At 42.6% G+C, this 25,311-nt stretch overlaps 1 protein-coding gene across 1 annotated transcript in view; it reads right to left on the bottom strand.

Moving 5' to 3' along the window:
* PIK3CG (phosphatidylinositol-4,5-bisphosphate 3-kinase catalytic subunit gamma) overlaps nt 1-25,311 on the bottom strand; it is a 66,036-nt gene that overhangs the window by 30,401 nt on the left and 10,324 nt on the right. Inside the window, exons 3-6 of the mRNA XM_053255539.1 lie at nt 24,994-25,112; nt 19,815-21,808; nt 3,633-3,698; nt 3,300-3,525 (exon numbers count right to left, since the gene is read on the bottom strand). Of these exons, the coding sequence (XP_053111514.1) occupies nt 3,300-3,525; nt 3,633-3,698; nt 19,815-21,808; nt 24,994-25,112 (2,405 nt within the window). The remainder of the gene's footprint in view (nt 1-3,299; nt 3,526-3,632; nt 3,699-19,814; nt 21,809-24,993; nt 25,113-25,311) is intronic.

The following is a 25,311-nucleotide window of genomic DNA, read 5'->3' as shown; positions in this document are numbered from 1 at the left end:
GAGTAACCCGCAGTGCCGTTTTCAAAACTCTCCCGAAGTGCAACTTTTAAAAACATGCTTATATTACATATTCAGGCCAATCATCATGAAAAAAGCCAATGGCTGTATGAACAACACTTTGCTGTGACCACACTGAAGTAGCTGTAAATCCCTCCCTTGTATGAACTCCCCACTACCCTATGCATAATGAAGCAGGAAAAAATCACCACTGGGGAAAACTCCTGCAGTTTGTAAACTGAAAACTTTCATTCTCATCTAGTGCAGGAGAGGAGGGGCAGCATGTGAACTATCAGCTTGCTTAGGCTTATTCATGTAGCACTAAACCATGGTTTGTTTATCTATCTATCAAATTTGTACACCGCCCCAAACTTGTGTCTCTGGGTGGTTAACAACATAAAACAAGTTAACACATACACAAAAACTTAACACAATTTAGACAATTTAAAAACCAAACACAGATTAAAACCTAAAAATTTAAAAAGCTGAAAAAGCTTGGGTGAAGAGGTAGGTTTTCAAATCTTTTTAAAAATGGTCAGAGATGGGGAGGATCGTATTTCAGGAGGGAGCGCATTGCACAATCTCAGGGCAGCAACCGAGAAGGCCTGTCCTCGTGTGGCCACCAGCAGAGCTGGCAGCAACTGGAGATGTACCTCTCCAGATGACCTCAATGGACGTTGGGGCTCATAATGAAGAAGAAGCTCTCTTAAATACCCAGGGCCCAAGCCACTTAGGGCTTTATAGGTTATAACCAGCACTTTATATTTTGTCCAGAAACCCATTGGCAGCCAGTGTAGCTCTACCAGCAAAAGGAGTGTAATAGTCTCTCCGAGATGACCCAAAGACCAATCTGGCCACCACATTCTGTACCAACTGGAGTTTCTGGACTATGTACAAAGGCAGCCCGACACAGAGTGCATTGCAGAAGTCAAGTCTGGAGGTTACCAGCATATATACACCAGTTTTGAGGTCAACTCAAGAAACAGATGCAGCTGGCGTATCACCCGAAGCGGAGAGAAAGCCGTTCTGGCCACCGCCTCAACCTGAGATACCAGGGAGAGGTGTGTATCCAGAAGTACTTCCAGACTGCGTACCTGTTTCTTTTGGGGAAGTGTGACCCCCATCTAGAACAGGTAGATAAAAACCTTTTCTGGAGTTCTGACCCTGTACAATAAGTACTTTTGTCTCATCTGGATTCAGTCTCAGTTTATTCTCCCTTATCCAGCCCATTACTGCTTCCAGGCAAGCATTTAGGGAGGTTATGCTATCGTGGATGATGTTGACATGGAGAAGTAGATCTGGGTGCATACTGATAACATCCCTCACCAAATCCCATGATGATCTCTCCCAGTGGCTTCATGTAGATGTTAAAGAGCATTGGAGACAGTATGGAGCCCTGAGGGACTCCATACATAAGCTCAGATTTCAAAGAGCAACAGTCTCCAAGGGACACCATCTGGAATTTGTCTGAGAAGTAGGAGTGGAACCACTGTAAAATAGTGCCTCTCACCCTTAACACTCTCAGACGTTCCAGAAGGATACTATGGTCAATAGTATCAAAAGTTGCCAAGAGATCCAAAAGGACCAACACAGTCACACTTCCTCTGTCCATTCCCAATTGGAGATCATCCATCAGGCTTACCAAGGCAGTCTCCACCCCATAGCCCGCCTGAAAGCCAGTTTGAAATGGGTCTAGATCAGGGATTCTCAAACTTGGGTCCTCAGGTGTTATTGGACTTCAGCTCCCATAATCCCCAGCCTCAGTGGCCTTTGGTTGGGGATTATGGGAATTGAAGTCCAATAACACCTGAGGACCCAAGTTTGAGAATCACTGGTCTAGATAATCAGTTTCCTCCAAGACCGTCTGGAGCAGAGAGGCCACCACCCTCTCAATTACCTTGCCCAACCATGGGAGGTTGGAGACAGGCCTATAATTGCTCAACTCTGAGGAATCAAATGCAGGCTTCTTTAGAATAGATCTAATAATTGCCTCCTTAAGACAAGGAGGCATCCTACCCTCCCTCAGAGAGGCATTTATTATTTCTATAAGGCCTCCTACAACAGCCTCCCTGCTACATAGAACGAGCCATGTTGGGCAAGGGTCAGGAGAACAAGTGGTGGGCCTCATCGCTCCAGGAAGCCTGTCCACATCTTCAGGAGTCACAAACTGAAACCAATCCAGTTGAACCACATAAGGGGAGTTGCTGGACACCTCCAATTCATACACCGCAGTAACTGTGGAGTCTCCATCTAAGTTGGCCCCAATACAAGAGATCTGAATATGAGAGATCTGCAAAGAACTCATTAAACACATCACAGCGGGTAATGGCTCCAAATTCTGATTCAAGGAAGGGGGGGCACGTACAACCCCCTCACATCCCTGAACAACTCCGCTGGACATGAACTCACAGATGCAAAACGGTCCGAAGAGAACCGCTTCTTTGCTGCACGTATTGCCTGAGCATAGATCTTTAAATGTGTTCTATGTCATAATCTGTCAGATTCGAGTAGAGTCTTTCTCCACAGGTTCAGCATTACATCTGAACCAGGCCAATGACTTTTTGGTTCATTTCCTGGCTTTGCATCATTTAAGTGTGGCAAATTAATATTTCCTGAAGCTTCTTAAAAATGCAAATACAATACTGCTTCATTAGTCCACTTTCATATTACTATTTTGAAATTACAGCTACCCCTACGTAAAGATGGTGACCGGTAAGGTTTAGCAGCTTACATTTTGTTGTGCACAGGATAAAGTTAAAGATCATGCTTATCAAAATGGTACATACCTTGAGGAGTGACATCATATTTTTCAGCAGAAACTGACTTTATCTCCATTGTCACTGTATGCAATAGCTCAGTTACTTGAACCTGTTTTAGGAAGTCTTGTAACATGGCTTTTCCACAGCCTCTAAGACATGAACTCACAGATGCAAAACGGTCCGAAGAGAACCGCTTCTTTGCTGCACGTATTGCCTGAGCATAGATCTTTAAATGTGTTCTATGTCATAATCTGTCAGATTCGAGTAGAGTCTTTCTCCACAGGTTCAGCATTACATCTGAACCAGGCCAATGACTTTTTGGTTCATTTCCTGGCTTTGCATCATTTAAGTGTGGCAAATTAATATTTCCTGAAGCTTCTTAAAAATGCAAATACAATACTGCTTCATTAGTCCACTTTCATATTACTATTTTGAAATTACAGCTACCCCTACGTAAAGATGGTGACCGGTAAGGTTTAGCAGCTTACATTTTGTTGTGCACAGGATAAAGTTAAAGATCATGCTTATCAAAATGGTACATACCTTGAGGAGTGACATCATATTTTTCAGCAGAAACTGACTTTATCTCCATTGTCACTGTATGCAATAGCTCAGTTACTTGAACCTGTTTTAGGAAGTCTTGTAACATGGCTTTTCCACAGCCTCTAAGATAGGCTTCTAGGATCACAGCAAACCTTTGCTGATAGTGCATGGACTGGGCAATTTCACTTCTCAAAAACCAGAACAAGAAATGTCCAATTCTTTTGTTCTATGAACAGATTACAACATTAAAAAATTAATATATAGGACATCTTCTCAATAAACTGATTTGATGTTGGCAATATATGTAAAATGTACCACACTTCAAATACTTACTCTTAAGCCTCGTTTTAGAAGAAATCTGGCAAGTGCACTGTCATGATAAGGCTCAAATTTCACAGCCTAAAGAACAGATAACAAAAATAAAAAGTCTTTTAGTTAAGCTCTTCTATAATATGAAATTTCTATGCAGTCTATGAAACAGAAAATTCTAACAAAAAAGGGATTTTAAAAGATGTTTAAAGCAAACAGTATCCAGCATTCCTGTAGGAATTACTCAGGAGTTCCTTAATTCAGGCCTTGACCATTTTTCTTTGGATCTAGAAGTCAGTCCAAAATTTTTGGAGTGACAGGCAATGGACTCCAAACAAAGTTACCAGACTTAGTGACGGACATGGGGTGTGTGTGGCACTAAATGGGCTTCTCTTTATTCCCTTTAAAAGCAGCACTTAGAATATAAACAAGACTACCTGGAGCAAATAAAGATTTTATTAAATTCTACCTCTGAATATCCCATCACGATGGATATGCAGAGCACCATTGTCTAGGCACTGTGGTTAGATTTCTAGGCCTAATCGTATACATAGGCTTGGAACTCTGCAGTCTGTGCCAATTGTTGGGAGTCAGATATTCTAATCAAGTTATTGGGGGGGGGGGGAGTGTACAGACTGCAGAGAGACTAGGGCCATGATCTAAAAATCATTTGGAAGCCCCATGTGTGTAGGGGAACGTCATCACCACCATCTTTCTAACAACAGCCCCCAACATGGGGAGGAGGGAGGAGAGCTGGTCTTGTGGTAGCAAGCATGAATGGCCCCCTTAACTAAGCAAGGTCTGCCCTGGTTTGCATTTGAATGGGAGACTACATGTGAGCACTGTAAGATCTTGCTCTTAGGGGATGGGGCTGCTCTGAGGAGAGCAGAAGGTTCCAAGTTCCCCCACTGGCATTTCCAAGATAGGGCTGAAAGAGACTCCTGCCTGCAACCTTGGAGAAGCAGCTGCCAGCCTGTGTAGACAATACTAAGCTAGATGGACCAGTGGTCTGACTTAGTATAAGGTAGCTTCCTATGAAAGTTCCCAGGAACTTCCAAAGATGTTTCTGTTAGTGGGAAAAAGATGAAAGAAGAGTGAGTGAGTACACACACACATGTTATTGTATGCATCTTGAAAAAGTGGCTTTCTGGATCATGAACTTCTTTATTTCAGTGTAAATTAGGCCATTTGTAACTTGAAGCTCCATAATACTATTATTTTAAGTCACCAAAATGTTTTGGTGCTAAATATCATATATGATAATGGGACACACTCCAAACCATTTACTCTGAATGGAATTCCATTAAGTCACATAGACAGTTCTTGTGTACATTACTCTATAATAGTTGGAGTACAAAAATCACTTCTACAGATGCCGCTCCACTGACGTTGATGGAACTAAACAGCTGTAAAAGTCAGTGTCTTCAGTTAATGTGGTTTATTGATTACAGCTCCCTGCATCTACCCAATTACGTCCTCTTACTCATTTAAAACAGATTTTAGAATAGATATGTAGCGGATTACAGCCTTTGTCTCAGAACAAGCTCACATGAGGGAAAGAAATGCTGAATCAACCCTGCTAAGCTGCCTGGCAAGGCTTCTCCTAAAACTATTCTGTATTATCAGTTGGTTCAAAATGCTGCTGCCACCACCCCTTTTGTCTACAGAAACTCTCTGGGCTTGGGGTGGGATAACCCAGAAAAAACTCTTTTAATTTGGTTCTTACAAGTACAAAAACCTTCCATGTGTGAACCTACAAGTGGTGAGAAAAATGATAGCTGTTGAACGTTTGAGGATGTGTTTGCACCAGAAAAAGGCCCACCTTTTTCCTAAGTTAAAAACCAACTCAGAGAGGCTTGTAAAAAGAAAAGAACTAAAAACAACAGTTTTATTCAATTACTAAAGACTGCTTCCGTCTGAGGCTTTTCCAGCTTTTAGATAGAGTTAGATACTGCTAAGAATACTTAGTAGGTTACAAAAATAGGTTGTCTTAGGCATGCTTGTGTTTATAGTCTTTTGCAACGCCCTAGATAGGATGGGTGTAGGCTAGTGTTTCTTATTTTAATTACATTACAGGTAAACCATAATAGAACAGTATCAGGAATATTCAAAAGCACACACCAAAGTAACAGAAATTCTAACGCAAACTCTTACTAAACCACATTCTCCTGCCCTAAACTTCCGAAGCCACTAGCCTTGTTTTCCTTTTTCCTTGAACTCACAAACTCCTGTTGAGAATTCAAGCTTCCTGCCTTCCTGTTTTTCAAGGATCTGCAGAGTTATTCTCCTGCCACCAGCCTCCATGGCCACATGTCCTTCTGTGCACCTCCAGCCTAGCTCTTCCCTAATAAAGAACTCCCTTCTTCCCAGCAACAGCTCTCTAGGTCCCACCCACCTGGTGTGATTATTGGCTCAGCCCTGGAGTTCACCAGCCTGTCAGTCAAGACAGGGTTCACTTCCGGTTAACTCTTTATGGGGAGGGGAGTCTGATCACTATAGGAGATGAGTAAGAGGATATAATGGGAGGGAGAGCTGCAATAAACACATGATTTTAAATGGAAGTAACTACATTTGCACCAGTTTAATCCCATGAATGTCAACAGGACTGCATCTGCATAAATGATTTCTGGATTCCACTATCCAATGGCAACTGACCAACCTAGCTTAGAAAAACTGGAGAAACTGGGTATCTTTAGCTTGGAAAAGAGAATGCTGGGTGGAAGAACATGATAGCACTCTTCAAATACAGTCATCCCTCACCTGTCATGATTCTCCTAATTGCGTTTTTGAGTATTTGTGACTCAGAAATTGTGATTGGTCTCGCCAACCGTGACCCGAGTATCTGCAGTTTGGTGAGATTTTTTTTAGTGATTTGGGAGAGGGGGGTGTTCTGAAATTTTGGCGGGTTCAGAGGTTCAATCTACTCATTTCTCTTGCTGACCCTGCCAACTCCTTGCAATTTAAAATGACTGAGTGGGTTTTTGGAGTTCAAAAGTGCTTTTGAGCAATTTCGGAGGGGGGGTGTTCAATTTTTTCAGAGGTTCAATTTGCTCACTCTTACTTATTCTTGGTGATTTTAAGGGATTCTGGGTGACTTCTGGCATCTTTAAAAAAAAGATCTTTGATTTTTCAGTCTTTTCGTGACTGCAGTTCCCCTAACCCCCTGTTACCCATTGATTTCAATTGCTCACCAACTGCGAATTTGCCAGCTGTGAGGTTTTGCAATAACAGAACCTCATGGTTGGTATGGGATGACTGTACCCAGAGATTGTCACATAGATGAAAGACTTGTTCTCTGCTGCTCCAGAGGAAAAGGACTAAACTAACAGGCTAAACACAGGAGGGTAGATTCCACCTGAAAATTAGGGGAAGCTTCTTAATGGTTACAGTAGTTTGTCAATGGAATCAAATGACTTGGGGGAGGGGGGATTTCCCTAGCAGGAGGTCTTTAAGCAGAGTGGACAACACTGGATTTAAGCAGGGAGCTAGAGCAGATGGCTAACAAGGCTCCCTCCAATGCTATGATTCTACAAATAATCTACTTGGCTTCACAAAGATCACCTCAGAATAAGTGGCAGGGATCATATTATTGTCAAACAGGGACAATAATATGATTCCGGGGGGTGAGGGCAGTGTGTGTGTGTGTGTGTGTGTGTGTGTGTGCGCGCGCGCGCGCGTGCGCATGCACACACACACACTATGCCATAAAAGACAGAAACACACCATTTCCATAGGTAGGTTCCAGACCTCACCTTGACCACCAGAAAAGTTAATTAAATTGCCAAAAAATGAGGAAACGAGGAAACACTCTCCCACTGGAAAAGCATGGGGAATGATACCTTCCAACAAACTTTGTCAGTTTTCTTGGGTACTTTTCAAGATGACATGTCTGGACTTTCATTGAATTATTAAGCAACAAACAAGCTATATTTTTTCAGTTCATTGCATTTCAAACCATGTCAGATTTCCTTGAAACTCACTTAAATTGAAGAACATGAAAAAACTTAAGTGTTACAGCTATAAATAAATTTTTCTAAACACAAACTCTTCTGGGCATCAATTAGTAATGAGCAGAGGCAGACTGCATGGTACAGGGGGAATGCTTGCAAACTGCAAGCCCAGTTTGCTAGTACATCTATAAAACTTTAAGCCATGAAGAGCAAGGACATAATACTGAGACATTTTAAATTAGAAGTTTAATCTTGGAATATCTGAATACTCAGTTCAATAACAGATGACACATCTTTGCCTTGCTACACCTCCCACCACTAATCACCCCAAAATAACTAAGTAGCCTCACTAATAACCAGCTTTGCCTTCCGAGACACTTTTAAATGTAGGGCATTTTACTTCAATTTTGGTGGCAACATTGTCATCCTATGACTATGTTATGCCAGTGTTTCCCAACTAGTGTGCCACAGGACATTGGCCATTGTGCCATGCTAACTCGCTCCAAGTCAGTCCCAGAAGTGGAGCATTTAAACTCCCCACATTTGGCGCCAACTCACCCCAAAATGCACTGGGCAGGATGCATACCTCCTGGTGCACAAGGGAGAGTCAGCTCTCAAAGTGGGGAGTTCAAACTCCTCACTTTTGGAGCTGACTCATTCTCTCCTGCACCGGGAGGGATGTGATGGATAGCTACAAGCCTCATAGCACACAATGGAGAAAGCAAAAAAAAAAAAAAAAAAAAGGAACTCACACAGTGGCCTTGCTGATTTTTAAATTTGTATTTAATTTTTAAAAAAATTTAAGAATGCTTCTGGATGAAAACAGTTGGGAAACACAATGATATAGGATATAACAATGGAGGGGGGAAAATCTCATCAAATTTGCCAGTAAAATCATCATATGTCCACATCACATAACACCTCTGAGTTACAAATCCCAAAGACTGGGTGCATAATAACAGATTTCTAAATCTGAATATAATTTATTCAGATTCCTCAATAATTGCCAAATCAGTATTAACCTATAAAACATAGACTCATGTATCTGTGTATAAACTCCCACCCTTTCTATTCTTGTCAAGCAAGCTGCCAGGACATTTCTTAGTCTCCTCCTCCCTTCACCTGGAGGTAGAAAACTGGCAGTGAAACTGGATGTGACCCTTTACAATCTGACTACAGTGTTGGTGGCCACCAGCTTTCCTATCAGGAGGGACAATTTCAGCAATGTAATTCAGAGGTACATATTTGCTTTTATACTTCCTAAAACACATTAGGGCACTGTGCTCATAGCCATGCCCCAGTTCTTAATAATTGTAGCTTCTCAGATGGATAACCTGGGAGCTGATCCAATGGCCTCACTCGTACTTTGATCTGTTGGAGTTCCAGTGTATCACCTTTTGCACCAACTATCCTAATGACCACTAGGGGTATTGGGAGTAGAGACAGTGAGTAAGGGTCTCCCTAGCTGTTCTACCGGTCTCTACTCTTCACCTCTGATATGACTCTATAGATATTTCCTGTGTTGAGTCAAGATAAAAAGCCAAGACTTCACTTGTTTTCTAAAAACTGTGATGGAGACTAAGGAGCGGATTCCCACTGGGAGAGCATTCCAAAGTACGAGGCCCTGTCTCACATGCACAACAGCCTCCCTCATTGTCGGCATGTGGAACAGAGCCCCCTCCAATGACCTCATGAAGCAGACAGAAACACTTGGGAGCAGGTGGCCCCTCAGATAACCAGGACCCAAACTGTTAAGGGCTTTAAAGGTCAAACAAAGCACCTTGAATTGGACTCAGAAACAGGTTTGCAGCCAATGTAGTGCCATGCCCCCGACCTCAGATAGTGAAGAGGAAGAGAAAGCTGGCAGTCTGCCAGCAACTGCAGGGGAACCTGAAGGGCAGAGCCCAGCTGTCAGCCCGCAGCAGATACCTGAGGCAGGTCCAGTCGAAGCTTCAGGACAACCGGGACCATCAGAGGTAGCAGAGACAAGAAATGGAGAGCAGAACACTGCAGTAAACAATGAAACACTTTTGCATCCTTGCAAGAGAAGACTGATGAGACACAGACAACAGGTGGAAGAACTCAGGAGAAGCAGACACCTGCTTTTCAAACCAGATAAATCTTGAATGTGTGACAGCTGGCCGAAGGCGGAGATCAATTAAGCCCGACTATAAATCAAGTCCAAAGGCTGCAGCTAAACGCTGGAAGCAACAGGTCTCTTTGAGCCTGCTACAGCCGAGCCTCTGACTCAGAGGAGACCCCAGCTTCATGTTGGCCTCTAGAGACCCAGGCTTTTCTTGCTCTTCTACCTGACCAAGTCCTGACAGCTGCCCTAGCTGTGATGTCTCCCCTAGGAACGCCTTGCACTCCTTTTGCTCTGGAACCGTGCTATCTGGTAAGCAGACTGAGTTTGTGGGGGAGACTATCTGAATCTGATACTTCCAGTAAAGTGTTCTCTTGTGTTTTCTTTGCAGACCAGGGAGGACTTCAAGGAGCTGCCTTCAACCTTGACAGTGACCTTGACTTGGACACTGGATGGACAGGCTCCTGACATGTAGCTCTGTCAAAATGGATGTAATATGATCCCAGTGGGCAGCTCCAGATAAGATCCTAGCTACCGCATTTTTCACTAGCTGCAGTTTCCAAATATCCTTCAAGGGTGGCCTCATGTAGAGCACATTACATTAATCCAGCCGTGACCTGACTAAGGCTTTGGTAATTGTAACCAGATCTGCCTTCTAAAGAAAGGGACTGTAGTGACCAGTCTCCCCTCCCCCTAAAGAGTTAACAGGAAATTATCCCTTATCTTGATTGACAGGTTGGTGAACTTCTGGGCGCAACCAATCAGTATACCAGGTGGGTGGGACCTAGAGAGCTGTTGCTGGGAATTCTGGTAACAAGAAAGAAGGTTCTGTGCTGGAGGAATGGGGGGACATGTGACAATAGAGTCTGCTGCAACAGGATGACTGCAGCTCTTGGAAAATAAAACTTCAGGGGCTTGATTCTCATCAGGGGTTTGGTGAATTCAAGAATAGGGAGCCTGGGCTTTGGCAAGATTAATCTAGGGGAAAGTTTGTTTAGTCAGACTTTGCATTAGAAACTCAAATTTCTTTGTGTGTGTGCTTTGTATTTTCTCAGTATCTGTTATTTGCAACTAAGTAAATTTGAAAGTGTTTCGCCCCAGCATCATTCAGGGTGCTTTTAAAGTATTCTTTTAAACAACTAAGTATTCTGAAGTGTATCTTAAAGCCTCAGATGGAACTAGTCTGTAGTAACTCAATTAAAAAGTTTTTATTTCTTTGTTCTTTACCTTTATCAAGTCTCCAAGGATGGTTAATCAATAACTAAGGAGGTGGTGGGGGTGGGTTTCTCTGGTGCAGAAACACGTCTCAAAGACAGCTTGGCCAAATTAACAATTAATTCCACATGCAGGTAGACGCATGGAGGAAGATTTATTCTTGCCTGCTGAAAAGGGGGAGCAAAAGGGAAATGGGGTTTGCTAGTCACCCCAAACTGTTGGGAAAGACCTTCTAAAGCGGTGACTTGGTGGCAGCGAGATTTACCCTACCAAAGTCTTTCTCTTCGCTTTCTGGGTTTGAAAAGTTAAAGGTTTTTAAGCCAGCCAGTCTGCTTCTACAGCAGAGGAAAGGGATGACTCAGCACTAGAGTCTTTCCTAGTGCTGCAGAGCTGACTCAGACTGATCAGTGAGTTAAGAATTCATTGGCTGAGGCAGGAAGAAGAGCAAAATTCCTTCCAGCCTACAATAATTTACTACAGGGACACAACTTGTGCACTAGCCAAAATTGTGCAAAGGCACCCCTGGCCACTGCCTCCACCTGAGCTTCCAAAAGCAGAGCTGGGTCCGGCAATATCCCCAAGCCGTACACCTGCTCTTTCAAGGAGCTTGCAACCCCATCCAGAAATGGTCCAGTTCCCTCATCAGGCTGGCTCTCCTACCGACCAACAGCTCCTCTGTCTTGCCCGGATTTAATCTCAATTTATTAGCCCACATCCAACCCATCACTGCCTCCAGCTCCTAACTCAGGACATCCACTTCCTCCCTAGGAACCAAGTGTCTTCTGTATATTGCTGACAACTCAGTCCATGTCTCTGGATAACCTCCCACAGCAGAAAGAACCATACCCTTGGGGACTCATGGGCCAATGGCCAAAGAACAGAGCAGTAGTCTCCCAGCAACACCTTCTGGACTCTCTCCCCAAGAAAGGGCCAAAGCCACTCCAAAGCACTACCTCCAAACTCTGTACCCAAGAGGTACAGAGTATTATTTCACAGATACATGCCTTTATCCCAAATGAAAGGTTAATACTGATACAATGCTGAAATGTGGCTTGTAAACAGCCATTCACTTCCTCACTCATGACAAGCATCACCTTCAGGTAACCATGCAGGAAAGCTTTTGTAAATTAGGAGATCATTGTAAGTTTGTTCACAAACATGATGATGTATGACATCAGTGCCAGCTTAAGTTATAGTGCTACTAAAAATTAGTTTTGGTGCTCTCGTCTTATATCATGTTGTATGTGTGGGGCAGGGGCAGAATATGCTCCCAGTTCAAAGGTTTTCCTGTTTGCAGTCCCTTGAATGGATAAGCCTTGAACTGATGGAGCAGAAGAGGCTGCAACCAGAGACTGGGACAGACCTGCCTCTTGGACCCTGTACCAAGATCCCGGGGCATCCCTTTCAAGGAGGTGGTAGTGTTTGTTTGTTTGTTTAATGCAGCTAGAAGTCATAACAAATACAGTAAAAAGCAAACACGTTACAAAAATACAGCAGTCAATTCAATTAATATTAAAACCTTAAGGAAACCAAACTCAATCAGCATGAAAAAGGCAAAACAATCCAAGAGGAGTCAAAGAAGAGGAAAGTAAGAATTCAAAAATCTACATGGAAGAAGTGGGTTTTCAATTGCCTTACAGAACCCTTGCATTGAGGGGGGCAATCTGATAGCAGGAAGATTGACATGCTGAGCGTCACCATGGAAAAGGTTAAGAACATAAGAACAGCCCTGATGGATCAGGCACAAGGCCCATCTAGTCCAGCATCCTGTTTCACATAGTGGCCTACCAGATGCCTCTGGGGAGCCCACAGGCAAGAGGGATGTGAATGCCCTCACTCCTGCTGTTGCTCCCCTGTAACTGATATTGAGAGGCATCATGCCTCTGAGGCTGGAGATGTCCCACAGCCATCAGACTAGTAGCCACTGATAGACCTGTCCTCCATGAATCTGTTTAAACCCCTTTTAAAGCCATCCAAGCTGGTGGCCATCACCACATCCCATGACAAGGAATTCCATAGATGAATTATGTGCTGTGTGAAAAAGTATTTCCTCTTATCAGTCCTAAATTTCCTGACCTTCAGTTTCATTGGGTGACCCCTGGTTCTAGTGTTGTTTGTGAGGGAGAAAAATTTCTCTCTGTCTACCCTCTCCACTCCATGCATAATTTTATACAGTCTGATCATGTCTCCCCTTTCCATGGTAAAGAGCCCCAGATGCTGTAGCCTAGCCTCATAAGGAAGATGCTCGAGGCCCCTGATCATTTTGGTTGCCCTCTCCTGCACCTTTTCCAGTTCTACAATATCCTTCTTAATATACGGTGACCAAAGCTATACGCAGTACTCCAGATGTGGTTGCACCATAGATTTGTATAAGAACATTGTAATATTAGCATTTTTATTTTCAATCCCCCTCCTAATGATTCCTAGCATGGAATTAGCTTTTTTCACAGCTGCCGCGCACTGAGACGACACTTTCAATGAGCTGTCCACCGCAAGCTCCTTGTGGTGGCTTGTCCACCACAAGATCTCTCTCCTGATCAGCCACCAGCAGCTCAGATCCCATCAGCATATATGTGAAGTTGGTCTTTTTTGCCCCAATGTGCATCACTTTACACTTGCTTACATTGAACCACATTTGCCATTTTGTCACCCAGTCCCCCAGTTTGAAAAGATATTTTTGGAGTTCCTCACAATCCGTTGTGGATTTCACTACCCTAAATAGTTTAGTGTCATCTACAAATTTGGCCACTTTGCTGGTCACCCCAACTTCTAAATCATTTATGAACAAGTTAAAGAAGATTAGAATAGAAAATAAAATCTACAGGCTTAGATCAGATGCTAGTAAATTGAAAGATATGAAAGACAAGAAGCTGAAGAATGAAAACACCAAACAGTATCTGATCCAAAAATACCACCTAGATTCAAGGAAAATTAGAGAAGTCCTGGAAATAATAAAGCAGCAAATAACAGCAGTGTCAAAGAAGATTAGCAGATACGAAGCCAGAATTACACAACACAGGCAGAATCTCCAATTCCAGTCGAATCAGAGACGTTTCTACCAAAGCATAGAAGGAGAAACTGCGAGAAACGTAGAAACACCAAATAAAGAAGAAACAGTGCAATTCTGGGGGACATAATGGGACAATCCAATAGATTATCATAAAAAAGCAGGCTGGATGAAAGAGGTCAAAAAATGTAACCAACAAATGCAAGCTCTAATAATAACAGCAGAATTAACAAGTGAAAGAGCAAAGATAATTAAAAATTGGACTGCACCAGGCGATGATGAACTGCATGGCTTTTGGCTTAAACACCTAACAAGCCTTCATAAACTACTCAAAACAGTTCAATCACATTTTGCAAGGAGGTGATATTGAACAATGGCTAACAACTGGGAAAACTCATCTCATCATGAAAGACCCAGCAAAAGGTGCAGTTCCACGTAATTATAGACCAATAACCTGCCTGCCAACCATGTTCAAATTATTAACTGGAATAATAGAAGATGAAGTGATGCAACACTTATTAACTAACAAACAGCTTCCAGTTGAACAGAAAGGAAATTGCCCAAACACCAGAGGCACAAAAGACCAGCTACTGATTGACAAAATGATTTTAGAAAATTGCAAGAGAAGAAAAACAAATCTAAGTGTTGCATGGATTGACTACAAGAAAGCTTTCGACTCATTGCTAATGCTTTCGACACATGGATACTAAAATGTTTAGAAACAACTGGTGTCAGCAAAAACATTCAGATATTTATAAAAAAAGCAATGAGCATGTGGAGTACACAGTTAACAATCAATGGCGAGACACTTGGACAGGTTAGCATTAGAAGAGGCATTTTCCAAGGGGACTCACTATCCCCTCTGTTGTTTGTAATCGCTATCACTCCACTTTCACAAATACTAAACAAAACAGGCCTCAGATACCAAATATCTAAAACATCAAGTAAAACAAACCATCTGCTGTACATGGACGATCTGAAGTTGTATGGAAAGTCCCAGTCAGAAATCGAATCACTGCTAAACACAGTCCGTATATTCAGTAGTGATATAGCAATGGAGTTTGGAATAGACAAGTGTGCTGCATTAATAATGAACAGAGGGAAAATAAGAAAAACAGAAGGAATAGAACTGCCCAATGGAAGCAAGATCAAGAACCTGGAAGAGAAAGAACCTTACAAATACTTGGGCATTCTCCAGGCTGATAACATCACACACACTGAAGTTAAAAGAAAAATTGGAAGTGAGTACATCAGGAGAGTTAGAAAAATCCTCAAGTCCAAACTCAATGGCGGGAACACCATACATGCCATAAACACCTGGGCTATACCTGTTATCAGATACACTGCAGGAATACTAGACTGGACCCAGGCAGAGCTAGAGACACTAGATCGCAAGACCAGGAAAATCATGACCATCAATCATGTTCTGCACCCCCGCAGTGATGTCGATAGGCTATACCTCCCTCACAGCTCAGGTGGAAGAGGAATGCTGCAAGTCCATCAAACAGTAGAGGAGGAGAAAAGAGGCATTGCAGAATACATAAAGGACAGTAAAGAAGATGAACTTAAAATGGTCAATAATGAGAAACTATTCAACACCAATGAAACAAAGCAGGCCTACAAGAAAAAACAAGTCAAGAACCGAGCAGAAAAATGGAAAAACAAGCCACTGCATGGTCAATATTTGCACAATATAACTGGAAAATCAGACATCAGCAAGACCTGGCAATGGCTTAAGAATGTCAACTTGAAGAAACAGAGGGTTTAATACTGGCTGCACATAGTAGCAAAAGTAGAAAAGTCAACAACAAACAGCAAGTGCCGCCTTTGTAAAGAAGCAGATGAAACAGTGGACCACCTAATCAGCTGTTGTAAAAAGATTGCACAGACTGACTACAAACAAAGGCACGACAAGGTAGCAGGGATGATACACTGGAACATCTGCAAAAAATACAAGCTACCTGTAGCCAAAAATTGGTAGGACCATCAAATTGAAAAAGTGGTAGAAAATGAAAATGCAACAATACTATGGGACTTCCGACTACAATCTGACAAACATCTGCCACACAATACACCAGATATAACTGTAGTCGAGAAGAAAGAAAAACAAGTTAAAATAATCGACACAGCAATACCAGGGGATAGCAGAATAGAAGAGAAAGAAATAGAAAAAATCACAAAATACAAAGATCTACAAATTGAATTTGAAAGGCTGTTACAGAAAAAGACCAAAATAATCCAAGTGGTAATTGGCACCCTAGGTGCAATTCCAAAACAACTTGAAGAGCACCTCAACACCATACGGGGCACAGAAATCACCATCAGCCAATTACAAAAAGCAGCTTTACTGGGAACAGCCTATATTTTGTGACGATATCTATAATAGCCAGCAGTATTGATGATAACATTCAGTCATCCCAGGTCCTTGGGAAGGATTCGATGTCTGGATGAAACGAACCAGTCAATAGCACCTGTCTGACTGTGTAAACAAGAAATAATAACCCCATCCAGTACAGGCTGACAACCCATAGCCAGGATCACAGGTCTCTTGACCAACAGCATTTCTGACTTGCCCAGATTTAATTTCAACTTTTGCCTTCATCCCTCCATCAGTGACCTCAGAGAGCGATTCAGGACAGGAGTTCTGCAGCCTCCCCAACTTGAGATGGTACAGAGCTGCATGTCATCCCAAGGGCAGTCCTTCCAACAATCACCTCAGCAGCAATTGGAGTGCCAGCAGGGTGGCAACATGCTGGCTCTTGCCCTTTCCTCATTCCCTCTTCTACTTCCTCTCTGTTTGTAGCACAGTGTTGCATGAGAAAGAGGGAGCACACAGAAATGGTTATTGCTTCTCCAAAAGGTGAAGAACATGAGTGTGTGCATGCACATACAAAATCAGTCAGTTTGTTTAGCCATAGCCATAACAACCAGCATAATCATAATCAAGCAGCAGTGGCTATCAACTTAGTCACTACTTAAGGGTGGGGGGGAAGCACTTGGCACCCTGGCCCAGGGACACATTGGTTGTCTCCAATACCTTGAGAACACAGTTGTGGCCCAAGACCAATCTCATGCGTCCAAATGGCTTCTCCCAGCAATTTTATGTTTATATTGAACAATGAGGAGGACAAGCTTGATCCCTGCAGGACACCATAGGTCAAAGGCCTAGGCACAAAGCAGGAATCCCCCAATACCACTTTCTGGAATCTACCTTGATGTGTAGATGGGAGACTTGATGTGTGAGCCCTGGAAGATATTCCCCTTAGGGGATGGAGCTGCTCTGGGAAGAGCATCTAGGTTCCAAGTTCCTTCCTGGCATCTCCAAGATAGAGCTGAGAGAGATTCTTGCCTGCAATCTTGAAGAAGCCACTGCCAGTCTGTGTAGACAATACTGAGCAAGATGGACCTATGGTCTGACTCAGTATATGGCCGCTTCCTATGCACCATACAGCAAAGCGTGGAACCAGCACCACATAGTGCCTCCAATTCCTATCCCAGCAAGCCAACTGAGAAAGGAAAATGGTCTCAAAAGCCACTGAAAGGTCCAGAGGAACCCACAGGAACATAGTCCCCTGTCTAGCTTAGCAAGTAGTGCAACCTTACCAAGGCCATTTCTGTTCTAAACCCTGGCTGGAGTATTCCAGAGTAGCCCAGTGCCTCATGAATTCTGATGCCCTTGGAAGCTGCTTGCATTGTCTTTTGGGTTTGGCAGGCTGTCGAAGTCCCTCCCTGACACCCCTCTCAATTCCAGGGAGGTGATTTGTTTTTATTGTTCTATGGCAGTTGAGTTTCCAGGTTCTGGGAATTCATTCAGTTTTTATTTTCCCCTCACTGCCACCATATAAATTCTTGTTACTCTGCTCTCTGAACTCAACACCTTTGGCTGTGTAGCCTTGTGAGCGCAGGATGGCCATATATGTTCAGGATGTAAAATGAAACAAAAATTTAAGTATAAAATGAAGAATAAAGATCCCTGCAAAGCAGAGCACACAAGCTTCTCTGCCTAGCTACATCCTCTGTTCATCTTTCTGTTTATGTTTCTTTGGATAAAATGTAACATATGGGGCGGGGTAAAATAACAGGGATTGAGATAATTACAACTGGGTTTGTAAATTTAGTGAATTCTTCAGGACTTGTCTGTTACTAGGAGCTGCTCAATACACTTCTGGTTTCACAGCCTCCACACATTCACCCTTCAAGTTCCACACAACCCCTTTTGAACAATCTCTCCTGTTCAGAACACACAAACCCATCTCTCAACCCTCAGCCCAAAACACCTCCTACTCCCACGCAAAAAGTTTCCAACACTCTCTCTCTCCTCTCTTTGTCTCAACTGCCTTAATTTTAAATCCCTCCCCCTCTGAACCTTCCATGCCTGGCTACTAGGGTACACACAGGCCCTGGGAAGCAAACAGGCCAGCAAAATGTTTTGTGAGTAATATTTGCAAGGCTAATATAACAAGAATGACTTGTTGCAACGTAAGTAATGCGAGAAAAAAAATGTGGGGAAGAATTCTGTATGAAGCATGACTCTTGCCAAATCCAGAAGTTTTTGTAGTACAAGCTTTTGCATCATCACTTCCTTACCAACCAGCAATTTCACTTGAATATAGCATATGACAGAATATGACAGTGACAGGGCCCACATGACATATCAGATTGCTGAGGCAATTGCAATAGTCTTGCGACTATTTGTCATCTTAAGCAGGGTCATTCTTTACCCTTCTCCAACATATAAACCCATAGTAAAAAGGGCCACTTGCTGAATCTTGCCATTTCCGAAGCCTCAATCATAAGTTCATTTGCGTGACCATTTTTCAAATGTGAGGAATCACTACTCGTTATTTTTCTTCTACAGGGTTCACAAGCAAAAATTGTCTTGTCAATGTGCACTCAGATCAGACAGCAAGTTGCCATGTCTTTACATACACTATTTTAAGACATGGTAATTTGTGATTTTGCCACATATGCGCACTTTCACAAGATCACTTTAGCATATGACAGAAGATGAGTAACTTTGGTTCCATGCCCAGAATGTTCTACTGGTTTCCTTCTCCAAAACCCAGAACTGCCTTCCCTTCATTTATCCATCCATTAAGCCACGTTCCTTTTCTGCTTCAAAACTCATTTCTTCTACAAAGCCTTTCCTAGCACACAATATGGATGCTATTGGTGGGGTTAGTGCTACTGTGCCTTTACACTCAGAGCTTCTGGCTGAGCTCCTGGGCCTCTGTATAATGTGCTGAACTCCAAGAGGTGAAGTGTTCCCAATTCGTACATGACTGTGCTGATCAAGACCTGATCCGTTTGAATTTTTTTTTATTTTGTTAGCTATTAAAATTAAAAAATTCAAACAAATCAAGTCTTGATCAGCACAGTCACATACGAATTGTAAACACTTCACCTCTTGGAGTTCAGCACATTATACAGAGGCCCAGGAGCTCAGCCAGAAGCTCTGTGTGTAAATTTCACACAGATTTCTGGTTGCTCCGACCTGAACATAACCTAATCCTACAGAAAGAAACTCAGACATGTTAATGGTAAAATTTGTTTATGAAAAATGAGACTAACACTGGCTAATTAGAATGCTGTCCCACCACTCGCCTGTGCTTCACACCTAGGTGTTCATTAATTTATGACTGCAACATCCAGTGACAACTTGCATATGTTAATGACACATCACATATCTAAGAGCTTTCATATCACCTAATGACACCTCAAATGCAACACTTCCAATTAGCCAGTTTACACATTCAGCTGCCCATCATCATGTGTTGATGAATGGAGAGACTAACATCATGTATGTCACTGGAATTCCTGCAATTCCATTAATTTGACAATTATTGTGATTTGCTCCGAAAGAGCAAAAAGATAACCATACATTTCAAATTTTCCTACAAATCACACAAATATACCAATATCAGATATTCAGGAATGTAAATCTAGCTTACCTGAACTAGCTGCAAGAGATAATGAAGGACATCATCATCTTCTAAACTCTCTAGTTTTTGCACTGCAATGGCTCTTACATTTTCATCTGAAAAGTTACAGTCTAGAAGCTGCATTGTTAATCCAACATCCAAAGTGCTTCGGTCCCAGGCATCCCTTTTAGCTAATAATTGGTATGTTTCAGCTACTATTTCTTGCTGTCCCCATTTCACTGAGCTAAGCAGCTTAGGGTATGCCTTTGGGTGTTTTACACTTTCATATCTGAAGTGCCACAATAGTTCTTTGTCTTCAGGGGTAAGTGGATTAAGCAGGTCAGTAGCTATGATCTCTTCAAGCTGTTTGCGCAGTTGGTTGGGCATTTCAGCTCTGGCCCTGTCCCCTTGTGGATCTGATGCTATCCTGTGTTTAGGCAAGGCTATTGGGTGGCAATATTTGTCCAGAACAATTGAAATAGCCATTGAATTTTCTTTATCTGGATTGGTGGCTGATGTAAGCTTATCAGCATTGATACTTCCCTGTTCTTCCCCTTTGCCTGGAATTTTCCACATATGAAGCACATAATCACCAGTCCGTAGCAGGGAGCGATGATCTATTAACAAAATATTTACATAATAGAGAAGCTGGGTTTTGCATTTAGAATCAGAATTGGAAGAATCATGCAACTGGAGGTTAGCTTTTGCAGACGATGCTGGTGCTTTGCCACAATATATCTGCAGGTTAAGTAATGCCCCTTTGGGCAAATCTTTAATCTTCACATCAAATTCAAGCCACACATTCCACAGAACTTCTTCAGTAAATGGCTTAGCCGTAGTTCTTTTCTGTGAAAGGAGCTGTTGCCCATGTTGAATATTAGCCTCAACAAATACAGTCAGGTCCATGTTTCTTGGTAGTACAGGAATATCAATGCCAATGATCTTGACCCTGAATTTCCTGTTGCAATCCCACAGTGATATAGTGAACACTCTTTCATGATCTTTGCCATCTATTGTCAACTGTTCATGATATCCTGAAACTCCAGTGCAATCATCCACCAATGGCCACTCCTCTTTCTGAACTTCATCCTGATTTGGGTCAGGTGGATTGTCCAGGACAAGGTGAATCTCATCTCCATTCTTAAGACACTGTCTTATCCAGTGGAAGTTTTTTATAGGTGTCTCCCCTACAATATACTCATCTCTGCCACTCATCCTAAGAACAAAGTCTAGTTCATTGTGATCTTCAGGAATATTCATCAGAGACTTCTTCTTTGCCATTTTTGTGAAAAAGCTCTGAAGGATTAGCTCTGGAGTATCATCAATAGATACTTTAATCTTCTGGCTTGTTGTTCCTCTGTGAATATTTATAAAAATATTATTATTGGCAATTCTATTAAGTAAGTATGTTAGAAGTGGCTTGGATGTAGTCCAGGGGTGCATTGAATATAATTTTGGATCTCTGCAAGATACTTCAATTGTTCGTGGCGTGACTAACCTGCGACGAGCAAATTCAAGCTCATCATCATGCACATTACTTACATCAGTGACATCATAACCAATCAAGTAATTGAGTTGCTTTTGAAACTCCTGAACTTCCACTGTGGGTTTTTGCTTTTGGACCACATGAATTTTGCCCACCTTCTTTTGTAAGACTTTCCAATACAGTATACAATCAAGCGTTTGTATGATTTGATGTTTGTCATAAATTTCATACCACTGTCCTTTCTTTTGATATTGAAGATCAAATTGATCTGGAGTGAATTTGCGATAAAAGTCTGAGGTCTGATTCCTCTCTATTGCTCGCATCCAAATTTGTGCTTTCATCTGCTCTACTGTACAGTTGCTAGCTATATCTACCAACATGTTGCTTGTAGGCAGAATGAACTCAATGGTTATCAGTTCTGTTGAAGACAAACTGCTTGCTGTACAGTGTGGCTTCATCCTCCTCCTCCTCCGTTTGTTGTCGTCTCTCATAACAACAGGTTGCTCACTGTTCTCCAACTCCATGCCACAGGAAATCTCTGGAAAGAGCAGGAAAGGATTTGGTTATTGTTTAATCTATCAGTCATCTTTCTGCTGAATTTCCATTAAATGCAGTGATCTAAATCATTTTTACATATATGGTATCATGCAAGTGCTAGCCAAAGTTAAGCACTTGATTTCCTTTCATTAAAGCCAGTGGGGTTTGAAAGTGCTTAACTTTGGGAGATACTGAGCACAATTCAGCCAAAATATCTGAAGAGAATAAATATTTAAGAGTAGCACATGCTTCTGTATGCAGTCTATTGTCCAAAAAGCAAAATAAAATGAAAAATGCTCTACATATTCAGACAACATTATACTGTAGATCTTTCTGTAAACCTCAGTGTAAAAAGGAACACTTACTAAGGGAGACTTCACACATAATGCAGCAAATAAGGTTGCTGTGAACTGCCAGTTTCCGCATGAGCACACGCTGCTGGTGTGAGCCATTATTTCTACGCAAGCCAACTGGAAATGTTGGCTTATCCTGAAGCTCTTCTCTCCAACAACCCAACATCTGTAACCAATTTCAGATATAGGTTACAGATGCTGGGTTGATGAAGGGAAGAGCTGCAGGAAAAGCTGTCATTCTTGGATTTGGATGACACATCTGGCATAGATGTAGTGGCATGCACCAGGAGAATGAACCTGTGGGGAACTGGCAGTTTGTAGCAACTAGAGATGTGTGTGAATCAAGCTTGAATCAAATCACAAAATACTCCTTTGCTGGCTATTTCAATGAATAAACGCAAATCGATTAGAGTCATTCAGCCACAGGGAACAACGGGGAACTCAAATCACCCCATTATTCTCCATGCATAGGTCCTAGGGACACCAAAGTGGGATGGGTGATACAGGATGATGGGTCCTACCTACCACCCAACTGGGCATTTAGCGGGCATTAAAAAAAATTAAACAATGGGGGTTTGGGGGAAAGGTTAAAAATGTTCTAAAACTCACCCGTTTGCCCATTTATTTGTGGGCTGGATGGTAGCTAGCACACATCACCTAACCCAAGTTCTGCCTTTGTCAATCAGAGATCCAGCAAAACCAGATAGTTAAAAGCAAGCAATAGGACAGCAAGCATAATATACTTACTCTGAAAAAACCTTCATTCCTTCCGTCCCACATGCCACAGAGACACAGGATGACAGAGCAGTCATGGCTTGATGGACAAGACACAAAGCTTCTAGACCAGGCCTGCTCAACTTTGGCCCCACCAGCTGTTTTTGACTACAACTCCCATAATCCCCAGCCAATAGTGGCCAATAGCCAGTGGCCAATAGCCAGTGGCCAATAGCCAGGGATTATGGGAGTTGTCGGCCAACATCTCCAGGAGGGCCCTATTCTAGACTCTTACCATGAGAAGTCCTGCCTGCATCTGGACAACACCATGGCCTCAGACTAGTGCTGGGCCTCGGCTGACAGCCTGACACATGGGTCAGGGCACCAGTCCATCATCTTATTGGCCATGGCTGTGGCATGCGTGTGTGCCAGCACTATTAATGGGTGGGCTGTGACACATCTGGGTTTGGGGTTGGCCAGGGTGGGGTGAGCTGCCAGTGTTGTTGACAATGAGTCACTCACTCTCCATGGCCAGCTCGGGATAGCCAAGCAGGGGGAGGTTGGCGTTCAGGAAGACCAGAAGCTCCATCAAGTGTGTGCAATGGGGTGCCACCAAATCCCTGGCCCTGAGGAACACCATCTCATTCTGGATGCTGGTTGGTGGGAAAGGAACTATCTGGTAATTGCCGCCAAGTCCAGCCAGACTTGGCAACGCATTGCCCCAAACTGGATTGGCTCCATCTCCTGGCCTGCCACTGGCTCATGCAGGTACTACAGCACACACTGCTCAGTAGGGGTGTGCATGAATCAAAATCTGTGATTTGATGTTGAATCGAATTACAGACCTGAACTGATTCACTGAAAGCAGCCAGCTTGACCAGCTGCCTTGGTGAATAAGCCCCGAATTGATTCAGGTTATTTGTGTTCCATTGCTGGAAAAACAGGCCTCAAAATGGTGCTTTCCCCGCTGGGAGAGCTGGTCTACCAACTGGGATTGGCGGGTAGACCAACCATCTGATTCAGACTTGGCATGTCATCCCACCTCAGAGGACAGGTCTATGTGAGTAGACCAGGTCTCCCCAGAAAAAAGCACAAATTTGGAGGTCTTTTTCCCCCAGAAGAACAGGCTTAAAATGGTGTTTGAATTGCCCAAATAGATTTGCGTTGAATAAGGGGTGATTGCCCTCAACTCCGAATTGGGCCCTCTATTTTGACGGCAATTCAATTCAGGGTCAAATGTAAAAATCACCCCCGATTTGACCTGAATCGATTTGATGGTGAATTGAATTGCATCTTACTACTGTTCAGCACTACTGGAGGTCTCAATGGACTCGTCCCGTACCCCTGGCAAAGTGCCAAGGAACCCCTCCATGAACCACCAGGTAGAACACAGAGGCAGAACTGCCAGCTTCTTTGGCTCTGCCAGGCAAAGCCTGGCTCAGCATTGCTGCCTCTGTATACAAGCTGTTCATGGCAACAAAGAACAGCTCAACTACCAAAGCAACCTCAGAAAGTCCTGGTTGGATAGGTCACACACTTCAGTGCTCCAAAATTGTGCTCACCACTTGAATCAATTTGTGTTCGAACTGGGGCTCAAACTCAAATCAGGCCTTTTATTCTAGGGGCCATTTGATTTGAGTTTGAATCACTTGACTCATCCTGATTTGAGCTTGAATCGATTCAACTCAAATTGATTCGCACATCTCTAGCAGCAACCTTACTTGCCATGTTACATGTGAAACTGTCCTGAGTTTAGCAAGTGCTTTCATTTTATGTATTACATTTGCAACTTCCGTGCTCTTCAAGAGCTTAGTATACCTAGGGTACTTAATCCAGTCTCCCATCCAGGTACTGGCCTATTTAGCTTCAGGAACAGAACTTGATCAGGCACTTAAAAACCCTTATTTTAAGTACTATATAAATGATTAACAGCTTAAAATACTAATATCAAAAGCCATTCACATGAAGAACCTTTGCTATGTTAGCACATCTGTTACAAAAAAACCACCTAGAAAAATCCCAAATCTTCACTGCTCAAGCACGTAGAAATTTGATTTTAGTTAAAATATTGATGCTGATGAAAGGAACATATAGATTCTTTGCCATCCCATAGTCTCACCAGGATTTGTATTGGTCCATCTTCTTAGCAAAATCTTCCCAAATATTAAGTTGGCACCCTTTTCTGAAGGTACACTAAAATCCTTGGATTGTATTTGAATGGTTATCAGCTTCACATTCCTTGATAACAATAAGCAATTTCAAATTATCATCACTGCTTGTATTGCAACAGAGAAAGAAAGACTTTGCAAACAGTGTACTCCACAGAGGGTATATTTTTAAAATCAAGTTGTTTTAAGAACTGCCTTAATTGATCAGACCAAGATGCAACCAAGAGCAACCAGCCAGATGCCTCTGGAAGGTCACAAGTAAGGTATGA

Source organism: Hemicordylus capensis, chromosome 5 (genome assembly GCF_027244095.1).
Source record: "Hemicordylus capensis ecotype Gifberg chromosome 5, rHemCap1.1.pri, whole genome shotgun sequence".
Classification (NCBI taxonomy): domain Eukaryota; kingdom Metazoa; phylum Chordata; class Lepidosauria; order Squamata; family Cordylidae; genus Hemicordylus; species Hemicordylus capensis.
This window is presented reverse-complemented; position numbering and strand designations above follow the sequence as displayed.